At 37.2% G+C, this 20,605-nt stretch overlaps 1 protein-coding gene across 1 annotated transcript in view; it reads right to left on the bottom strand.

The window, feature by feature from the left end:
- Nucleotides 1-8,281: 8,281 nt before the first annotated feature.
- ripk2.L (receptor interacting serine/threonine kinase 2 L homeolog) overlaps nucleotides 8,282-20,605 on the bottom strand; it is a 37,216-nt gene continuing 24,892 nt past the window's right edge. Inside the window, exons 7-12 of the mRNA XM_018268112.2 lie at nucleotides 19,614-19,693; nucleotides 17,441-17,554; nucleotides 15,641-15,671; nucleotides 12,634-12,705; nucleotides 10,431-10,535; nucleotides 8,282-8,773 (exon numbers count right to left, since the gene is read on the bottom strand). Of these exons, the coding sequence (XP_018123601.1) occupies nucleotides 8,481-8,773; nucleotides 10,431-10,535; nucleotides 12,634-12,705; nucleotides 15,641-15,671; nucleotides 17,441-17,554; nucleotides 19,614-19,693 (695 nt within the window). The 3' untranslated portion in view covers nucleotides 8,282-8,480. The remainder of the gene's footprint in view (nucleotides 8,774-10,430; nucleotides 10,536-12,633; nucleotides 12,706-15,640; nucleotides 15,672-17,440; nucleotides 17,555-19,613; nucleotides 19,694-20,605) is intronic.

Raw genomic sequence — 20,605 nt, 5'->3', positions numbered from 1 at the left:
CCACAATAGCATTTCAACATTTGAAAGACTGAAACCATTGCTGAAGCTCTGCCTCTCACATAATAACCTTGACTGTCTTGGCTGGGCAGCAAGCGGCCCAATGCAGTACTCTGAAAGGGGGGGGGATCACCTTTAAATTAACTTTTAGTATGTTATAGAATAGCTAATTCTAAGAAACTTTTCAGTTGGCCTTTATTTTTTATTATTTTTATAGTTTTTTAATTATTTGCCTTCTTCTTCTGTCTCTTTCCAGCCTTCAAATTGGGGTCACTGGACCAATATAAAAAGGAAATGCTCTGTAAGGCCACAAATGTATTGTTATTGCTACTTTTAATACTCCTCTTTTCTCTACTAGTCAAGTCTCTTATTCAAATCAAGCCATGGTTGCTCGGGTAATTTGGACCCTAGTAACCAGATTTCTGAAACTGCAAACTGGAGAGCTGCTGAATAAAAATCTAAATAACTCAAAAAGCACAAATAATAAAAAAAATTATGTCTCATAATGTCACTCTAAGGGGCCCATTCATTAATTTCGAGTGAAGGAATAGAAGAAAAAATACTTCAAATTTCGAAGTGTTTTTTTGGCTACTTCGACCATCGAATGGGCTACTTCAACCTTCAAACTAAAAATCGTTCGACTATTCGACCATTCGATAGTCAAAGTACTGTCTCTTTAAGAAAAAACTTTGACCCCCTAGTTCGCCACCTAAAAGCTACCGAAGTCAATGTTAGCCTATGGGGAAGGTCCCCATAGGCTTGGCTAACATTTTTTGGTCGAAGGATAATCCTTCGATCGTTGGATTAAAATCCTTCGAATCGTTCGATATGAATAGGACAGGGCCAGAATAGAAAGTTGAGTAATAAGTAGCAATATCAATACATTTGTTGCCTTACATAAAGCTGGAAAGAGTCAAAGAAGGCAAATAATTCAAAACCTATAACAAATAAAAATGAAGGCCATTTGAAAAGTTGCTTAGGATTAGCCATTCTATAACATACTAAAAGTTAACTTAAAGGTAAAAAATGCCTTTAAGAGACTGTGATTCGTTTTCAAAATTTGCTTCAGTGCAGTAACACATGGCAACCAATCAGCAATGAGTTTTAATTTGTGTACTTCAGGAGGAAATATAGAAGGAAACCTCTGATTGGTTGCTATATGTTTCTAGGTGACTGAGTGAGTCTGCTTACATATATGTATTATTGTGTAGTTAGTGGGGATACATTCCTGTGGCTGGAACATACCAAATCAAAGCCTCTGCCCCTCTATATATATTTGATTAGCTGATGGTATGTTTTATTTTTAAACATAATTTAATTCTGTGGTGTATTGAAGTTGAATTGCTAGTACTAGCTAGTACTACCCATTGTGCTAGTTTCATAGATCTAGTTTCATAGTTTGAGCGGCAGCTTCTTATCCCTCTGGACCCATTCAGCATGGTTCCATAAAAATGATAGATATTTACCAATCTCTAGCTATCTGCTAGGTACTGGCCTTGCTTTTCACTGCCAGTGATCCCTCTGTAAGCTTCTCCAATCAAGAGTGCAGTTCACTCCCATAAAAGAAATGTACCCTCAAGTGTCCATGCATTGAGCTCCAAGAGCACCATATCAAACTCATGGGGGAAAACCAAACTGTACAGTAGGAAAGGAAGATATGTGAGGTGTTGTCTGGCAGTACAATATAGAGTAGAGAGGAAGTAAAATATTTTGCATAACAGACAATTTTATGCTAAGCATTTTATATGCCTTCATTGGAAATTTGTATTGATTTCAGTTATTTGTAAATGTAATTGCTATTGGAAGCAGTATATGACTGCCACTTGCTATTATCTTCACTGTAGGTTCTGACTACATGTAGCATTAAAATAACGTCAGCTCTTCTCAAGCCATGACTTCATTTACTTCCATGCCTTGATTTTTCGTAAGTAACAGACCAGTATAGATGGAGAACCAGAGACATGATTTTTACACTCCTATAATTCTGCAAGACATTGTTTGAAGAAGTAATTGAAGGACTGGAATGTTTTTCTCTAGATATTGTTGGATGATGACTCCTATCGGTGCATATGAGCTAACAGAAAACAGAAGGAGCTGAATGCTCTCTCTCAGAACCACATGCACTCTATCATTTGGCTGGTGCACAAAAATGATCAGTGACATAAGCCATACAAGTATTGAGAGATTGTTCAATTGTTGAGGTCAGATTGTCCTCTCAGTAGAAGTCTAAGACCAGTTTAGATCGCTCGTGCTCACAAGAGTCAGAATGGGAACGTACAATGTGTCCATGGCCAGGGCCATATTTATGTATAGGCCTAGGGCGGGACAGATTTGGGGGCGGCCCTCGGGGTGCCTATTTTTACGTGTTTTCAAAACCCTCCCCATCCTTCGCCACGGATTTCCATAGGAAATCTGGTGACGGAACTGAGGGTTTAAGAGGGGACGAGGAAGAATGCGTAAGTGACATCATGCACACGGCGCGCTGATGGCACTTCCAATGAATATGTCACGTGACGTCATTATGCACGGCGTGTCACATCAGCGGGCACGGCATGTGACATCGGCCCACGTCGTAGGGGCGTGTTTAGGTCCAATGCCTAGGGCAGCATCCGACCTAAATACAGCCCTGTCCGCGGCTACGCTGAACATTCTGGTTAATCTAAATGGCAAATGTAGTTTTGGGGGAGAGGCTACAGCTGAGCTAGGGACATGAAATACATTTGCATTATGAAGGATTGTGAAGGCCACAAATTGAAGGATAACAATTGCTGTGGAATAATAAAGCTTGCGTCCCAATGTAGATCCCCCCAGTCCAACAGCGAAAGAACCAGTGCAAACAATCGATGGGAATTATCAGTTAGCAAGTGATCCAGTACCCGAACAGGGGTTTAGGGCCACTAACAGGCCTGCTCAGAGTATTTAGAGTTTGTGTTTACTGAATCAAATTTTCTCTTTCCATATTACTGTATTTTGAAGGAACCTAATATAACAGCATATTGTACACTATAACTGGAGATTTAAAATATAACTGCCATTGCTCCAGCACCAGAAGGTCGGTTACAAAAAACATTCTTTGGACTTAAAACTAAATGCCACACTTCATTATGACAAATTTGACCTTTTGCAGTTAGCAGAAAGGAGAACAATACCTCTGGGTTAGTAATGATTTGCTGCCGGCTCTTAATCTTTTTTAATATGTCTGTGGCCAAATCCAGACAGCTACGTATAAAAGATATCAAGTCAGATTCAATTCAGGAATGGTTTGGTGGTTTGTTTGGTGAAGCCTGCAGTTTTTGAGAAAATAAAGCATGTTATATGATTTCTCCTCAGATGAACTCTAGCCTACCATTATAGTAAAATGTCATCTATATTGTCTATTGAGATGATAGTTAGAAGGAGAGGGAAACAGCACCACACTGAAAGGAGTTCAGTGATAAAAGTGAGAAATATACTTTTGTAGTCAGTACATTACTGCATAACTAATGGTATCCAATCACATTCACAAGCATGCCCTTAAAGGGGTAGTTTTCATCCATTAAAGTCATCTAGACTACCTTGCATCTGGCTTTTATTTTGTGTTCTATTTTACTTTCTATTAAGCTCCTCCCCAACCCGAAAATCCATTCTGGTTGCCAGTGACAGAGAATGTCAGAAAGTTGTTATTACTCATTTTCATTTTACTCTATTTTCTTTTTTATTAAAGGAAAACTTTAAAAAATAAATACTTAAAGGGATACTGTCATGGGAAAATTTTTTTTTTTCAAAATGAATCAGTTAATAGTGCTGCTCCAGCAGAATTCTGCACTGAAATCCATTTCTCAAAAGAGCAAACAGATTTTTTAATATTCAATTTTGAAATCTGACATGGGGCTAGACATATTGTCAATTTCCCAGCTGCCCCAAGTCATGTGACTTGTGCTCTGATAAACTTCAATCACTCTTTACTGCTGTAAATCCCCCCTCCCTTTTCTCCCCCAGCAGCCAAACAAAAGAACAATGGGAAGATAACTAGATAACAGCTCCCTAACACAAGATAACAGCTGCCTGGTAGATCTAAGAACAGCACTCAATAATAAAAACCCATGTCTCACTTAGACACATTCAGTTACATTGAGAAGGAAAAACAGCAGCCTGCCAGAAAGCATTTCTCTCCTAAAGTGCAGGCACAAGTCACATGACCAGGGGCAGCTGGGAATTACTTAGTTGAGGGGTGAAAAATGCACCCCTCAACTAAGTACTGTGGAGGCCCAGAGTGTTTCCTACTGTTGGTGTGGGCGGCCATGCTGGGGCACACACATGTGTAAGACGCTGGATCAATATGTGACTTTATGTGACATGGAATCTAGTGACATGCATAATGAGTGTCACCCAGATTTTATGTCACTTATAAGCACATGTCCTGGGCTTTCAGACACTCGCTCTATTATATTAGAATACAACTATATAACACAGAAGTGAAAATGTAAAGTTCATTTACATTTTAGTTTACACAAACTAGTTATATTTCACTCAAAGATTAAAAAAAGATAAGTATGACATTTGGTACTGATAAAAAGCTTTATTTTTTCCACATGTACAATTAAAAAACTAGAACAAAATGGTGTTTGTTAACAAAGATTAAATATGAGTGAAAATATTATGAAACCTTTACTGAACATACTGTGTTAACATTGTCGATCATGTAATTTAATCATCAAAAAGCTTTGGGAATAATGGGGTGCTTTATACAATGTATTTCCGACATATTACTTAAAAAGATGGGCTATATTTTAGGTATTTAGGGGATTTTCGCCAAAAAACTGCGAAAATGGTCTCTGGGACTTAAATTATTTACATATTTGTAATTAATGTTTAATAATTGTCAAAAATACTACAGAGGTATTTTAAAGAATAAATAATGTAACAGGAAAAATCACAAAAGGGCATTTTTTTATAGGGATGCACCGGAACCAGGATTCAGTTGGAGATTCGGCCAGGATTCGGCCTTTTTCAGCAGGATTCAGATTTGGCCGAATCCTTCTGCTAGGCCGAACTGAATCCGAATCCTAATTTGCATGTGCAAATTAGGGGCGGGGAGGGAAATTGCGTGACTTTTTGTCACAAAACAAGGAAGTAAAAATGTTTTCCCTTCCCACCCATAATTTGCATATGCAAATTAGGATTTGGTTCAGTATTTGGCCGAATCTTTCGTGAAGGATTCGGGGGTCGGCCGAATCCAAAATAGTGGATTTGGTGCATCCCTAATTTTTTATATTACTTTCTCTCTTTCATCTACACATATACTTTTTTATTCCAGTATGATATGACATTAACTTACACATTAACATATAATATACAAATACAAAATTCCTTGTAAAATTCACAAGGATGTATTTCCATTGGAAATAATAAGACTGCAGTTTCTGTTTGTATAAAAAAAAGGTGACCTCTCTACGTGTCCCCTTATTTATCAGAGCATTAACAAAATAATTTGTTGAAATGACAGGGCCAATATGCTTTTATATTTTACTGCTTTGTTGTTTTTAGTACAGAGAAATGCCTGCATTTCTATAGATTTGTTTCTGCTCTTTGTTCAGGTTCATAGAAACCCATTTATGGAGGCCAACAGATCATGTTCTATTCTGCACAGTGGATATTTTCTAATTTGATTTAATGATTTATAATAAATATAGGTGATTTATAGTCAATCAAACCTTAAGTTTGAGTAAGTATAACTCAGCAGATTTTGGGATAGTTATTTGAGTCCGATGTCCCTGATATATAGCTGGGCAAAGGTTCTATAGCAAACATTAGGCATTGTTGCCCAGCAAACATGCTTAAGAATGAATAAACAGACAGCAGACAGACAAGACTCAGACTGAGTAACTACCTGAGTCTTGGTGAGATACAAAGTTCTTGCTGATCTTTTAGAATTGCATTGGACAGCATTTTGGGCTGAAGACCTTCTTAAGCTTGCTTAGATCAGCATTCGGGGTTAAAAGTCTCTTTAGCTGTTGATTATAAAGCACACCTTCATTTTTGAATGAGTAGCTTCAGCTCGGACCCATGAGTGGGTGCCAAGGTTTCGATAATCGCTTAATTATGGGGAACCTGAAGGTTGTTGAACCAAAGGTTGTGGGGCTCCCCAATTGTGCTGAATTGATACAGAACTGGCTATTCTTGTAATTACCATCATATGAAGCGAAGTAAACATTTTTAAATTTTACCTTTACTTGTGCGTGTGGAAGTTATTACTCACAAGCAGTATATTAAAGGAGAAGGAAAGGTTAAAACTAAGTAAGCCTTAACAGAAAGGTCCATCTAAATATACCAGTAAACCCCCAAAGTAATGTTGCTCTGAGTCCCCTGTCAAAAGAAACTCTGCATTTCTTACCTTCTATTGTGTATACATGGGCTTCTGTATCAGACTTCCTGCCTTCAACTTAAACCTCCAGGGCTAGGGCTTGAGCATGCTCAGTTTGCTCCTCTTCCACCCCCCTCCCTTCTCTACTGTAATCTGAGCCCAGAGCAGAGAGAGACTCAGGCAGGAAGTGATGTCACACCATGTTAATACTGCAGCTCCTATTCTAAACAAACAGAGAGTTTCTAGAGCTTTTTACTCAGGTATGGTAAAACATTCTACAGAATAAATATAGCATTCTAGCTTGCACTATTGCAGCTAATCTATTGACAATAAAATGCATCCGTAGCTTTCCTTCTCCTTTAAAAGCTTTAATCATTGATTATGTATATTTGTATTAATATTTCTATTAATATTAATCAATATTAAATTATTAATATTGATAACGGTTCACCCCTTTATTACATGCTTCTAAGTAGGTTATGCCTCCTTTAGCGTCTAAAGCATAGAAAGAGGGCTATAGAAGACATTATGGAAGGCTATGTCCAGTCAGTTTGAGACAAAAGCAGCTTTTAACGGAATTACTTAGTATAAAAATTGGGTAAATAGATGTGAAAAATAAAAAAAAACAATATAGTTAGTTAGCCAAAAATATAATCTATAAAGACTGAAGTCACTGGATGTCTAACATAATAGCCAGAACACTAGTTCCTGCTTTGCAGCTCTCTTGGTTTCCACTGGTTGCCAGGCGGTAACCAATCAGTGACTTGAGGGAGGAGCCACATGGGTCATAACCATTTGCTTTTGAATCTGAGCTGCATGCTAAAGCTGGCCATACAAGGGCCGATAAAAACTGCTGACAAACCGAGTCGGCAGCTTATGTGTGGGGCCCTAACATGGGCTTCCCCGACTGATGTCGATCGGGCAGGGCTAAGAAATCCCGTCGGATTGCAGCAGCATCTGTTCGTTGATCTGATCCCCTGATCCGACCACCCATTATGATCAGATCGTTAGGCCCTAGGGGCATATCAGGAAGAGATCCGCTTGTTTGGCGAAATCGTCAGAAGAGTGGATCTCTACATGTATGGCCACCTTAAGGATCAAAAGCAAACTCACTGAACTGAGTTAGAGAGCTGAAATGCAGGAAGTAGTGTTCTGTTTTTCTATTTACCCACTTTTTATTTTTACACTGAACTGTTCCTTTAAGGAAGATTGAAATTGCAAGATGAACCAGTAACATCTTAATAGAAGCAATGGGGTTAAACCCAAAATCCATTATCCCGTTTACTAGAAAGCTTAGATTTATGGAAAGGCCGTCTCCCATAGACTCGATTTTATACAAATAATCCAATTTATTTCTCTGTAATAATAACATTGTACTTGATCCAAACTAAGATATAATTCATCCTTATTAGAAGCAAAAACATAATTTTCTAAAAGACTTAAGGTATGAAGATCCAAATTACGTAAAGATCCATTATCTGTAAATCCCCAGGTCCAAAGCATTCTGGATAACTAGTCCCAAATAAAAACTGGGTAAATAGATAGGCTGTGCAAAATAGAAAATGTTTCTAATATAGTTAGTTAGCCAAAAATGTAATGTATAAAGGCTGGAGTAACTGGATGTCTAACATAAAAGAATAGAACCCAACTTCCTCCTTTGCAGCTCTCTAACCCATATGGACCCCTCTCATGTCACTGATTGGTTACTAATTGGTAACAGTTTAGAGAGCTGCAAAGGAGGAAGTTGGGTTCTATTCTTTTATGTTAGACTTCCAATTACCCCAGCCTTTATACGTTACATCTTTAACTACCCATCTATTTAACCAGTTTCATTCTTAAACTGAACAGTTCCTTTAGTTGAATTCAAAAACTGGAATTCGCCATAAAGACTTCAAGAAATTAAATTAGAAAACAAAAACAAAATCTACCATCTGGTTTTTCAATTGTTGAAGAAAATATGGCAGTGGCTAATATACATAAGATTGTCTGCATGAAAATGTCTCTTACTACTCAGACCCTTATATGAACCAGAGTAAGGTTTTTGTCTTTCAGTCCAATTGTATGAAAGGTTTTACCCAGTTTATAATAATGCATCTAGACACTTATGGCATTCGACACCTATTACCCATCGAAACACAATCTATATTTCTGGAAAAGGCTGTAGATCATTCTGCCGGTTATCTCTCAACTTTTGCAGTATAACTCTGGCAAATATCTCTCCTTGAGAATCACAAGTGTCAATCAGTTGCCTAACTTTTGAACTCCGTGTCTGCTTGGATTTAATCAGTTCATAATCTTCCTTCAGGATCACCATTCTTGAGATTAAGGCATCCAGGCACTGATTGAGGCATGCCTCTGTCATTTGATTAATAATCGCATGCCTTTTGAGCATTATCCACTGAAGAGCAGAGGATGGGGTCTCCTGAACTGGATCTGTTAAAAGCATAAGTAGATACACTAACTGAAATGAATTATTCTGGAAGACATGCATTCATTTAGAGGGACCATATCTAACTACTTATCTAATTATACTCTGTTTTTTTTATTTTCTGCAGTAAACAGTGTGGGTAGTGAAAATTAAATCAGTTGCATTGTACACTTCAGACCTCCTCCTATATTTAAACCCCCTTGAATAATGCAATTTTTCTGATTTATTATAAATGTATAACTATATGCCCCTACTGTTAATATATATATATAACCATTAGGCTGGGGTGCAATGAGGCTGTGACCACAAAATACATATAGACAAATACAAGAGTCCTCTGCACTCAACCCATTATCAATATATATAAGACAGAGACATTTTGTGCATACTGCTACTGAAAAATGCCTTACCCTTTAAACAAAACAGTTTAAGTTTTGGTAAGTAGTATTAGCTTGCATTTTTTGAGTGATGACCTTCATCATGATAATAATAGCATAATAATAATAATTATAGCCTACAAATATGATTGTGTTTTCTTCAGATTAGAGGAATCAGTTGTCTTTTGAAGACCTCTTTATGTTTAGTGTACACTGGAAAGGTTTTCAAACCATAACCGGCACATGGTCCGTCCACATCATAACTTAACAGGGTGGTTCACCTTTAAGTTAACTTTTAGGGGGTTATTTACTAAACTCCGAATGCAAAAATTATGAAAAATTCATGATTTTTTTTATAAAATCGGATTTTTAAAATATCACGAATTTTTTGGAATTTATTAAACCCCGTGGATGGAAAAGTTAGAATTAAAAAATCCGGCATCTCAAACCTGTCGAGGTTGCATATGAGAAGTCCCAATGATTTTTTGATGTGCACTGGGTTTCGTGCAATACCCAGCAGTTTTCGAGCGAAAAATCCAAAAAAATTATGAATACAGGATGAAAAATCCCCAAAAAATCGTGAAAATCTGATTTTTCCCATCATACAAATTTTCAGGAAAATGTCATAATAAATAAGCATAAAAAACCTGAGCGGATTTGATGTGAGTTTGTAGCAGAAAATATTGAGATAAATTCGGACTTTGATAAATAACCCCCTTAGCATGTTATAGATTGGCTAATTCTAAGCAACTTTTCAATTGGCTTTCATTTTTTCTTTTTTTTATAGTTTTTGAATTATTTTGAAGTCACTGACCTCATCTGAAAAACAAATGCTCTGTAAGGCTACAAATGTGTTGCTATTGCTACTTTTTATTACTCATCTTTTTTCAGGCCCTCTTCTATTCGTATTCCAATCTCTTATTCAATCAAATGCATGGCTGCTAGAGACATTTGGTCCCTAGCAACCAGACTTTGTTGACATTGCAAACTGGAGAACTGCTGAATAAAACGCTAAATAACTAAAAAACCACAAATAATAAAAGATGAAAACCAATTCCAAATTGTTTCAGGTAAACAATCCCTTTAAGGCAAAGTGCTGGAATACCATGATACCTTCTTTAGACAGGTGTCTTTATACCTCTTCACCTTTTGTCTTGCAAAAATATTCTTACATTTTAAATTTAAAGACATTTGGCCACAATGGACATTTGTTTATTGTATATGATGTTAGTTACTCGGTGCTTCAGGGAACACATCTTGGAGACTATTGATGATCTATTCATACCTGACATGTCCCATGTGGGTCTTGCAGTTTGCCTTTTAGAAATGTCTATAAAACTCATACATCTGGGGGGAATGACAGATGTTAGACATCTTGTTGGACTTGTGACTACGGAAGAAGAAAGACATTAATATTTAATTATATATTTTAAAAAAAGTGTGTACACAAATATATCAAAAGCTTAATACTGCCTTTCTTTGCCCTGTAAACAATATTGACCAGAAACTGAGGCTGAGGGGCAAATGCCAATCCAAATTGTGAGTAATAATGGGGAAAAGAGGTTATAGAGAAGTTGTATTGTTTTATACTGCCATCAACAAATGTATCTAATTTACTGCCTAAACATGAGCCTTCATCAGTGCTGAGCTGAGTTGTTGACATAGTCTTGTTACTAGTGCTTCTTCAGGTATAAGTTCATGGGTTAGAACCCATGAACTCATACCCATAGGTCCATCAGTCCCAATCTTTTCTGTCTGACATACAGGGAAAAAGTGTCTATAGTAATTCTAATAAAAGAGGTAATTTTCTCTCAGTAGCCCTATATGATGTTCTAGGTCTGTTGAGAGAAAACCAGAAGCACCATACATAAACCTTCCACTAAAAACCACTGACTTGCATTTCAACTGCCCACTATTGGGTTTTGCCAATCAGTATGGCAGAAGGGTTACCTAGACATAGTTTTTATGAACTGTGTTTTTAATTGTCTGTGTGTTTTTACTTTAAACTGTTTTAATCACACATAATATAGATTTAGTTAAAAAACCACTGTCATGGAATTGGAAATATTAAGTGCAGTGCAGTGTTTTATTTAAGTGGACAGCTCTGTCCTCATCTTATCCTATGTATTCAATCCATAGCCACCCTATAATAATCCCACATCTGTCATTATTAATACGACAATCAGTGGCACATTGTATTACAAAGAAAACAGAATTTTAGGTCAAGTTGTGACCACTGATACAAGTAAAACTTCAATACTGACCTGGAAGAGGAAAGTACTGCATACACTTCATGCTTTTTGGTGTTCAAGCTGGATTCAAACCACTAGTCTTAGGGGGTTATTTTCTAAACTCCGAATGCAAAAATCACGAAAAGTTTGTGATTTTTTTTTAAAATCGGACTTTTAAAAAATCACGAATTTTTTAGAATTTATAAAACCCTGAGGATGGAAAATCAGAATCTGAAAATCCGGCATCTCAGACCTGTCAAGGTTGCATATAAGTCAATGGGAGAAGTCCCTATGATTTTTTGATGTGCACTGGGTTTTGTGCAATACTCTGGAGTTTTCAGAGTTTTCAGGTGAAAAATCCAGAAAATTTGTGAAAATCGGATGAAAAATCAGAAAAATTCGTGAAAATCCGATAAAATATCAGAAAAAAACGTGAAAATCAGTTTTTTTCCGGCAAAGCAAATTTTTGGGAAAATTTAATAATATATAAGTGGAAAAAACCCGAGTGGGTTTGATGAAAGTTTGTAGCAGAAAATATTTAGATACATTTGGACTTTGATAAATAACCCCTTTAGTGTGGGATCAAAGTGACCCAATTTCATTATCAAAGTTCTTTTTTTGATGATTTTTTTTTTATTCAGCTTGTTGGACAATATGTTTGGCTGGTAACAACTGAATATGATCAGCCTTTTATAACCACACAGTGATCCTTGTGCAAATTGTCACCCATGGGCACAAAATTCTTCTATGCTTAAAAAAAGCAGAAATCCTTTGCAGCTAGGGCTACATTTCAGACCAGCTGGCTGGTTTAAAGAAATAGTATCTGAAGCACAAAATGTCTCTAGTAGCTGCAACATCACTCCCGAAAACATTAGAAACACCATAAGTAAATTACATTACTTACAGCAGTTTGGCTAAATTGAGGGAACATGTTATTAAGCGGAATCACCACTATGTTATTTGCTTGCTCCGAGTCTAAGGTTAGCAAAGGGAATGGCATTTTAGGCAGATTTGTCTTCCATGGTGCCACATTTTTACCGTGAGCAACAAATCTCTCCCCATGTGCCATTGCGGTTAAGGGACTGTAAAGATCAAGCTTTCCCTGCACAGTAAATTGATTAAAGACAGATGCTATCTGAGGCACAGGGTAAAGAGGTTCTGGTAAACAACATGCTGATCACTTTGCAAGCCAGTTTGTTTGATAACTGAAAATATAAAAAAAAAAGTTCCAACTCTTATACGAAATAGTCTACTCACAGAGCATTTCTTCATTTTCTACTTTGGGCATCTGCTCATTCTTGGGAAATAAGTTCCACTCTCTGTTTAAAACTGAAAAGAAGGCATTACGATTAAAACTGAAAAAAGGAAAATGTTTAGTCAATTGAATAACCTAAGGTTCTAAGAGAAGAACATTCTCCAAGGCAATTTAAGCAGAGAGATTCCTTCCTGAAGTCAAAGTTGCATTATAGGTATGGGACCTGTTATCCAGAATGCTCGAGACCTGGGGTTTTCCAGATGCAGGATGTTTCCATAATTCGGATTTCCATACCTTAAGGGCAGACACACGAAGATTCGGGGAGATTTAGTTGCCCAGCGACAAATCGCCTCTTCTTCGGGTGACTAATCTCCCGGAAAAGCCTGAAGTTTCCTCGTGAGGCCATCTAAATCGCCATCTAAATCTCCGGCGTGAAGGCTTTTCGGAGATATTAGTCACCCGAAGAAGATGCGATTTGTCACTCCCCGAATCTTCGCATGTGTCTCTGCCCTAAGTCTACTAGAAAATCATTTAAACATTAAAGGAGAACATTAAGGAAAGGCTAAAATTAAGTAAGCTTTATCAGAAAGCTCTATATAAATACACCAGTAAACCCTTAAAGGAGAAGGAAACCTAGTCGGCGCAAAAACCCTCCCCCCCTCCCGTGTGTTGCCCACCCTCCCTCCTCCCCCCTGGCCTACCCGTCCCGCTGGGCAAATGCCCCTAACTTGTTACTTACCCTTCTGCGCAGGTCCAGTCCACGGAGTTCACAGACGAAATCTTCTTCCACGCGATCTTCTTCCTGCTTTGAACAGCGTTTTGGCCGGTACGGATCTACTGCTCACGTGACTTTTGGCGCATGCGCAGTAGATCATACCGGCGAAATGCTCCTACTGCGCATGCGCCGGTCAAAGCAGGAAGAAGATCGCTTGGAAGAAGATGGTGTCGGTGAACTCCGTAGACTGGACCTGCGCAGAAGGGTAAGTAACAAGTTAGGGGCATTTGCCCAGCGGGACGGGTAGGCCAGGGGGGAGGAGGGAGGGTGGACAACACACGGGGGGGGGGAGGGTTTTTGCGCTGACTAGGTTTCCTTCTCCTTTAAAGTAATGCTGCTCTGAGTCCTCTGTCAAAACAAAAACACAGCATTTCTTTCCTTTTATTGTGTACACAGGGGCTTCTGTATCAGACTTCCTGTTTTCATCTTAAACCTCCAGGGCAGGGCTTGAGCATGCTCAGTGCGCTCCTCTCCCCTTCCCTCCTCCGATCCCTGCTGTAATCTGAGCTCAGAGCTGTATGTGAGCAGGGAGAGACTCAGGCAGGAAGTGATGTCACACCAAGCTTATATGGCAGCTGCTATCCTAAATAAACAGAGACAGTGTCTAGAGCTGTTTACTCAGGAATGGTAAAGCATTCTGCAGAATAAATATCGTTTTCTAGCTTACACTATTGTGGCTAATCTGTTGGCAATAAACTGTCTTGGAGCTTTCCTTCTCCTTTAAATAAACTAATTATTATAGAGAAAAAAAAAATGTTTAAAAAAATCTGAATTATTTGCTTAAAACTGCCAATAAGAGATATGACCTTCCTGAAGAGGCATCCTATACCTTTACCTATACAATTCCTTTGTACAGTGGTGTAACTAGATGTTACTGGGCCCCATAGCAAATTAATTTTAGGGCCCCCAACATATCCAGAGGTTGTCCTGTTTTAACAACATATGTTGAAATTGCTGATTTATTAGGGTCAATGGAGCCCCCTATACCTCCTATGCCCCCCTGCAGCCGCAGGGTCTGCTTCCTCTGTAGTTACGCCCATGCCTTTGTATCAATGTTGGCTGTCATTCAAGGTTTATAGACCACTTTACAAAACATTGTAAGCCATCTAGCCAGACATGCCAACATTTTAAATGAGGGATAGAACTAGCAACACTGTCCAGCACTGTCACTGTCAGTTTTTATATTCCCAGTTCTTTCTCAATATGCTGTTAGGGAATTGGATAGGTTTTCCCTTGGAATTTTCCCTTCTGAATCTGGATGGATAACATGGTTTTAAAAATGTAAGTTTATGTTCAAATGAATTTGTCTGTTTGAATTGTGACTTTACCACCAAAGATTACTGTTACCCTATATCAACATCACTTGAAAGCCTTTAAGTTAACTTTCTGTATGTTATAGAATGGTCAATTATAAGCAACTGTTCAATTTATTTGTTATAGTTTTTGAATTACTCGTCCCAGTTTAAAATAGAGGTCGCTGTGTAAAGCACTAGGGATCCCCCCCATGTGCAACTGCCCTTACTTAAAATGTTTTCTATCAAGAAATGTTTTATTTGCAGTTAAATAGAAATATAACTTGAATGTGTTCTATCTTTCTAGAGAGGGTCCTTGATGTGTGCAGTGAGCATGTCCACTGAGTGTTTCAGATACCTTTAGCTTTATCTCTTTCTTTTCTGGGGGATGGTGCTAAAATATTGCCTTTTTACTTCTTATCCATCAGGAAAATAAATTAAGATACACTATATAGCCACAACTATTTATTCTTGTTAATTGATTTCCTTATCTTTTGCTATAGAAGAACAGAACAAGATTTATTAAGATACAAAGGAAGCTAATAATAGTCTGGAATAGATTTTGTAGTATCACTTTTAGGTGCATTTAGCCTGAGGGCTCTAGTATGTCTACTACTGTTACTCACGGGGTGGTGCATGGGTGCTCCTATAATTGGGGTACTGATTCATTTACTATTCCATCAACTCTGTATTGTTAGGGAAAAGGCTCATACCTCTGGCAAAGGGTTAATTGGCAAAGTGTTAACTCATTCAAGACTCTCTCTACACCTACAAGATGTGGGTTGGGGGACTATAACTCCTCTGTGTATGTCTGTGCCCTTTATAAATTATTAGGACTGTAAACTGGATTAGGTCATAGACCGAAGAACGATAAGAGAGATACTATCAGGGACAGGTAACCTAAATTTTTTACCAGTTATCACGTATATAATGAGTACATACCTGGAGAACACTGAGAAATGCAATATCCCTCCTAAAAAAGCAAAACAAATATAAAGATACACAGGCAAATATTTTTGTAGAAGTATCAGTCATTTGCTAAGGCAGCAACATGGTAAAACCATAACCGCCATCAGCAAATATTTTTATAAGGCAGTTATAATAATCTGGTTGATATGGGTTACTGTGTATAATGTAATAACAGTTTCAAAGTTTGTGCCAATTCTAGTAACCAATCATGTCATTTACTGGTCACATGATAAAAATATGATAGATTACTATTATCTAATTCAAACTTTGCACATTTTATTACATTACCCAAGTGTACCAAACTGTTTACTGGTGTAGCTTTATTGTTTTTGGATGTTTACCAGCCCATTGTTTATATTTATTATTAAATTATATGATTTATAATTATAGAAAATGTTTAGTTGAGATTCAATCACATTTTAGTTACAGTACAACTCCAATGACAGATGTTTTAAAGAGGCGCTTATCCATCCATCTGCAGTTTACTGCACTTTTTTCAATTTCACTATATTAACATTCTTGCTTATTCTTATTGCTTATATCATCATTCTTGCTTATTGTTTATTACTTTCTCCTCTCTCCCCCTGTAATCAGGACAGTTTTTATACAGCAATAATAAGCTCTGGATATAAAACAAAAACACACTCCTTGTCTTAAGCTGCAGTCTGTTTCAGGCTTTGAGGGGAGGAGGAGCTCATTATAAATAGGGGTCTATTTATTAAACCTCAATTTTTTTCTGGTTGAGTTTTTAAACTCAAATTTTTAGAGTGAAATAAAAACTAGAATTTTTAGACATTTAGGGGCACATTTACTAAGCTCGAGTGAAGGATTAGAATAAAAAATACTTCGAATTTCGAAGTATTTTTTGGCTACTTCGACCATCAAATTGGCTACTTCGACCTTCGACTACGACTTCGACTTCTAATCGAACGGTTCGAACTAAAAATCATTCAACTATTCGACCATTCGATAGTCGAAGTACTGTCTCTTAAAAAAAAAAACTTTGACCACCTACTTCGCCACCTAAAACTTTGATATTCGAAGTCGAAGGATTTTACAACGACGGATAATTAACCCTCGATATTCGACCAATAGTAAATGTTCCCCCTTTTATACCCCAAGGCTGCTAAAAAATACTCCAACTAAAACCTGTCGAGGTCATGTGAATGGCAGATATCCCTTTTACAATATGAAGATGTCATGATCTGTGCTGGTTTTTGTATGATAATGTGGAAAAGTCAGTGTTTTCGGACGACAACTCTAAAAAATCGTACTATTTGTACAATTCGAATTGTCGCACAATTTTGTCATGACTTTTCCCGCACCAACTTTTTCGAGCATATTTTTTGATAAATGGGAGTTAGGTCGACTTTGTTTTAATTTTAAACAATTAGATAAATTAGAGTTTTAGTAAATACCCCCCTTGGGTCTATCTAAGTACTTGTAATTTTTTAAAGAACCAGGATGTTGAAAAGTGAAAGAGCTTTCAGTTCAGTCTTTTCCCTGTTAAGTACATGAAATAGTAAAAACTATTGATATTTCTTTATTAAAACTATAGGCAAAAAGTATATTCAGCACAAGCCCTTTTCATTGAACTTATTTTGTGCCATGGGGTATACTCTCACTTTAATAAATCCAGTTCAGCTGATATTCCAGTGTAATAATACATAAGCTTGTAAATAAAAAAAAGCGATAACCTTTACTCCATTAACACTCTGATTTGCAGTCCATTCATACAAAGCTATATACTATTTTTATATATTTTCAACATACGCTTGGTCTGATGTTCACATTCTCATTTGATGAATAAGCTGGTTGCTCCAAGGGACTTGTGCAAGGCATTGTTGACAAGTTTGATATAGAATTATAACTCAAATTACTTTTCATCTGAAAAAAAAATAGAAAATATAATGTCAATACAGTGTTTTGGAAAATAGCTTTAGTACATTCAGGGGAATTTATTTACAAATTAATTGCTGATGTTTAATCCTACCAATACTATTAATTCTAATACAGGTGTGGGATCTGTTATCTGGAAACCCGTTATCCAGAAAGCTCCAAATTACTGGAAGGCCATCTCCCATAGACTCTATTTTATCCAAATAATCCAGATTTTAAAAAAATATTTTTTCTCTGTAATAAAAAAACAGTACCTTGTACTTAATCCAAACTAAGATATAATTAATCCTTATTGGAAGCAAAAGCAGCCTATTGGGTTTATTAAATGTTTAAATGATTTTCTAGTAGACTTAAGGTATGAAGATCCAAATTACAGAAAGAGACGCCATTCGGTAAACCCCAGGTCACGGGCATTTTGAATAACAGGTCCCATACCTATATGCTTAGATATATCTGGATTATATATGGTTATAATACGTGATGCTAACTGAGAAGCCTAGGGATTATTTTAAAGGAAGAGTGTGGACAGGCTGAAGAGCACTCCAACCCATCCTCTGGGTTTAGTCACATATGGAGAATCCCTGCTTACAAATAATGTTGGGAATATGTATTTTTGAATTCGAGATGGGAATGGAGTACACTGGAAATAGCTGGGAAATTCTCAAACAATGGACAAACCAGTATTAACCCAATTTACCCAAGCTCTTTCCAGAAGTCTTAAAGCAAACCATCCAGTCTAGGTTTTTTGGCACTTGGAATTGAGATAAGTGCTCAGTAGTTAATCTGGCCATACACTGGCCAATAAAAGCAGCCGGCAGACCGAGTCGGCAGATTATTGGCCCGAGTGTGGGGCCCTTCAACAGGCTTCCTCAATCTATATCTGGCCTAAAATCGGGCAGATGTTGATCGGGCAGGTTTAAAGATATCGTCTGATCATGGCCGCATCTGCTCGTTGATGCGGTCCTGCCAGTATTGCATTCATTATGATTCGATTGTTGGGCCCTAGGGACCCATGATCAGATCAGCACGATATCGCCCACCTTAATGTGGGCATTTCAGGGAGAGATCCGCTCTCTGGCTCACTGGCAAAATCTCTACGTGTATGCAGGCCCGGATTTGTGGAAAGGCCACCTAGGACCGGGCCTAGGGTGGCAGGATTTTAGGGGGGCGGCATGCTGCCCAACTACACCCACATTGGTTCAAAAACACAGGTGATGTACAGTAGATACAATCTCCATGAAAATTTGCACGAATAAAGGGGAGGGGACAGGGGCGACGAACGGCAGTGGGCCTAGGGCGCCTGCAATGTAAATCCGGCCCTACGTGTATGACCTTTATTCTGTTTCTGGGAGAACAGTTTAATACAGAGGGATGATCTTAGTATATCACATGGAGCCCTGGTGAAAACAGGATCCATAACAGACAATTTTGTGTTGATTGTTTAAAGCAGAGTGTATGGAATTACAAATACAAAACTTTCTATCAGATCCTGGAATAGAACAAGATTAAATGTAATTCTAAGTTAATGTGTATGGCACTCACCAATAAGGGCAGTGTCACATGCATCTTTATTTTTTTGTTCCACTGATTTAGGACTGGTAATCTGTGGGTTCTGCTGGTTGCCAGAGCTGCTGTAGCCCCTGATGCCATAGACAGTCACTATTTATTTGGCTTTTGGGGGGCTGTTTGGGCCTCTGTGAACCTAAAATGTCAGGGCTTAATTTAATTTTCAGTCCAGACCAGGTAACATGAATCTCAAAAAAAGAACCGCAGTATGGAGAGTTCTAAATTTCCTGCTTGCTCGTAAAAGAAAATACACGGGTCTACATCTAGGGGCTCCTTCATTGCACTTGATCTGTGGTCTGTATTAGTTCTACATATTGTACAATAGGTAATCAATTACTTTAGCACATTCATTTGCTGTCCCAGACATATGCACATAATTTCTGAAAACACAAGCAATCTCCGTTTTTCTGTTTATTATTCTCATCGCCTTCACATATGAACTAGCCACTTTTTGCATACTGGTGCAGAAAACCGTAATTACCTTTTTTATCTGCAATACACCTTCAAGTATTACGATCTCATCATAGTTTCGGATCACTGGTTCAAGGTCCAACAAGCATTCTAACAGGAAAAAGACAATAGAGATGAAATTCTTTTTGGTATTTGGGAGGTAAAACCAAACTGCCCTTCTCTTGTTTGTTTTATGTTTTGTTAGTTTGTTTGTGCTTGCTTTCTCTCCTTTCTTTTTTCTTAATACTAACAATGTAAACAGCAATATATATATATATATATATATATATATATATATATATATATATATATATATATATATATATCTATCTATCTATCTATCTATCTATCTATCTATCTATATATATATATATATATATATATATATACATATATATATACAGATTCATACAACACAGATTAGATAGATTTGAAGACCCTGGCCATGCTATATGGTATAAGAACAGGGAAGGACATTTATTAAAGGATTAAAGGTTGCATTTTAGTTATATCAAAGCTTTTTAAAACCACCATTAAACTCATTTTCTTTAAAACCATGAAATGTATTAAAAAACCGGAATAAAAAAGTACAAAAAGTCCAATAGGATCAGCACAACTATTGACTTCTATAGGATCTCGACTGCTTTTAGTTGCAGAAATTTTGTATTCGAGTTTTTCGTGGTTTTTTAACGTAATAAATCTTGATTTATTAAAATTATAGATGAATAAAAACCACGAATTTAGAAATTAAAGACGAATCGGGGAAAAAAAATCCATGACAACCATTGTGAGAGGAAATGTAAACATAATAAAAAGGGAACATTTCATATTGTGTAACAACTCTTAGATATTTTGAGTACACTAATAGGATCCATTATCTGGAAACCCATTATCCAGAAAGCTCCAAATGACAGAAACGGCTGTCTCCCATTAACTCATTTTATCCAAAAAATCGAACTTTTAAAAATGGATTTCCTTTTTCTCTGTAATAATAAAACAGTACCTTGTACTTGATCCCAACTA

This window comes from Xenopus laevis, chromosome 6L (genome assembly GCF_017654675.1).
Source record: "Xenopus laevis strain J_2021 chromosome 6L, Xenopus_laevis_v10.1, whole genome shotgun sequence".
Taxonomy (NCBI): domain Eukaryota; kingdom Metazoa; phylum Chordata; class Amphibia; order Anura; family Pipidae; genus Xenopus; species Xenopus laevis.
This window is presented reverse-complemented; position numbering and strand designations above follow the sequence as displayed.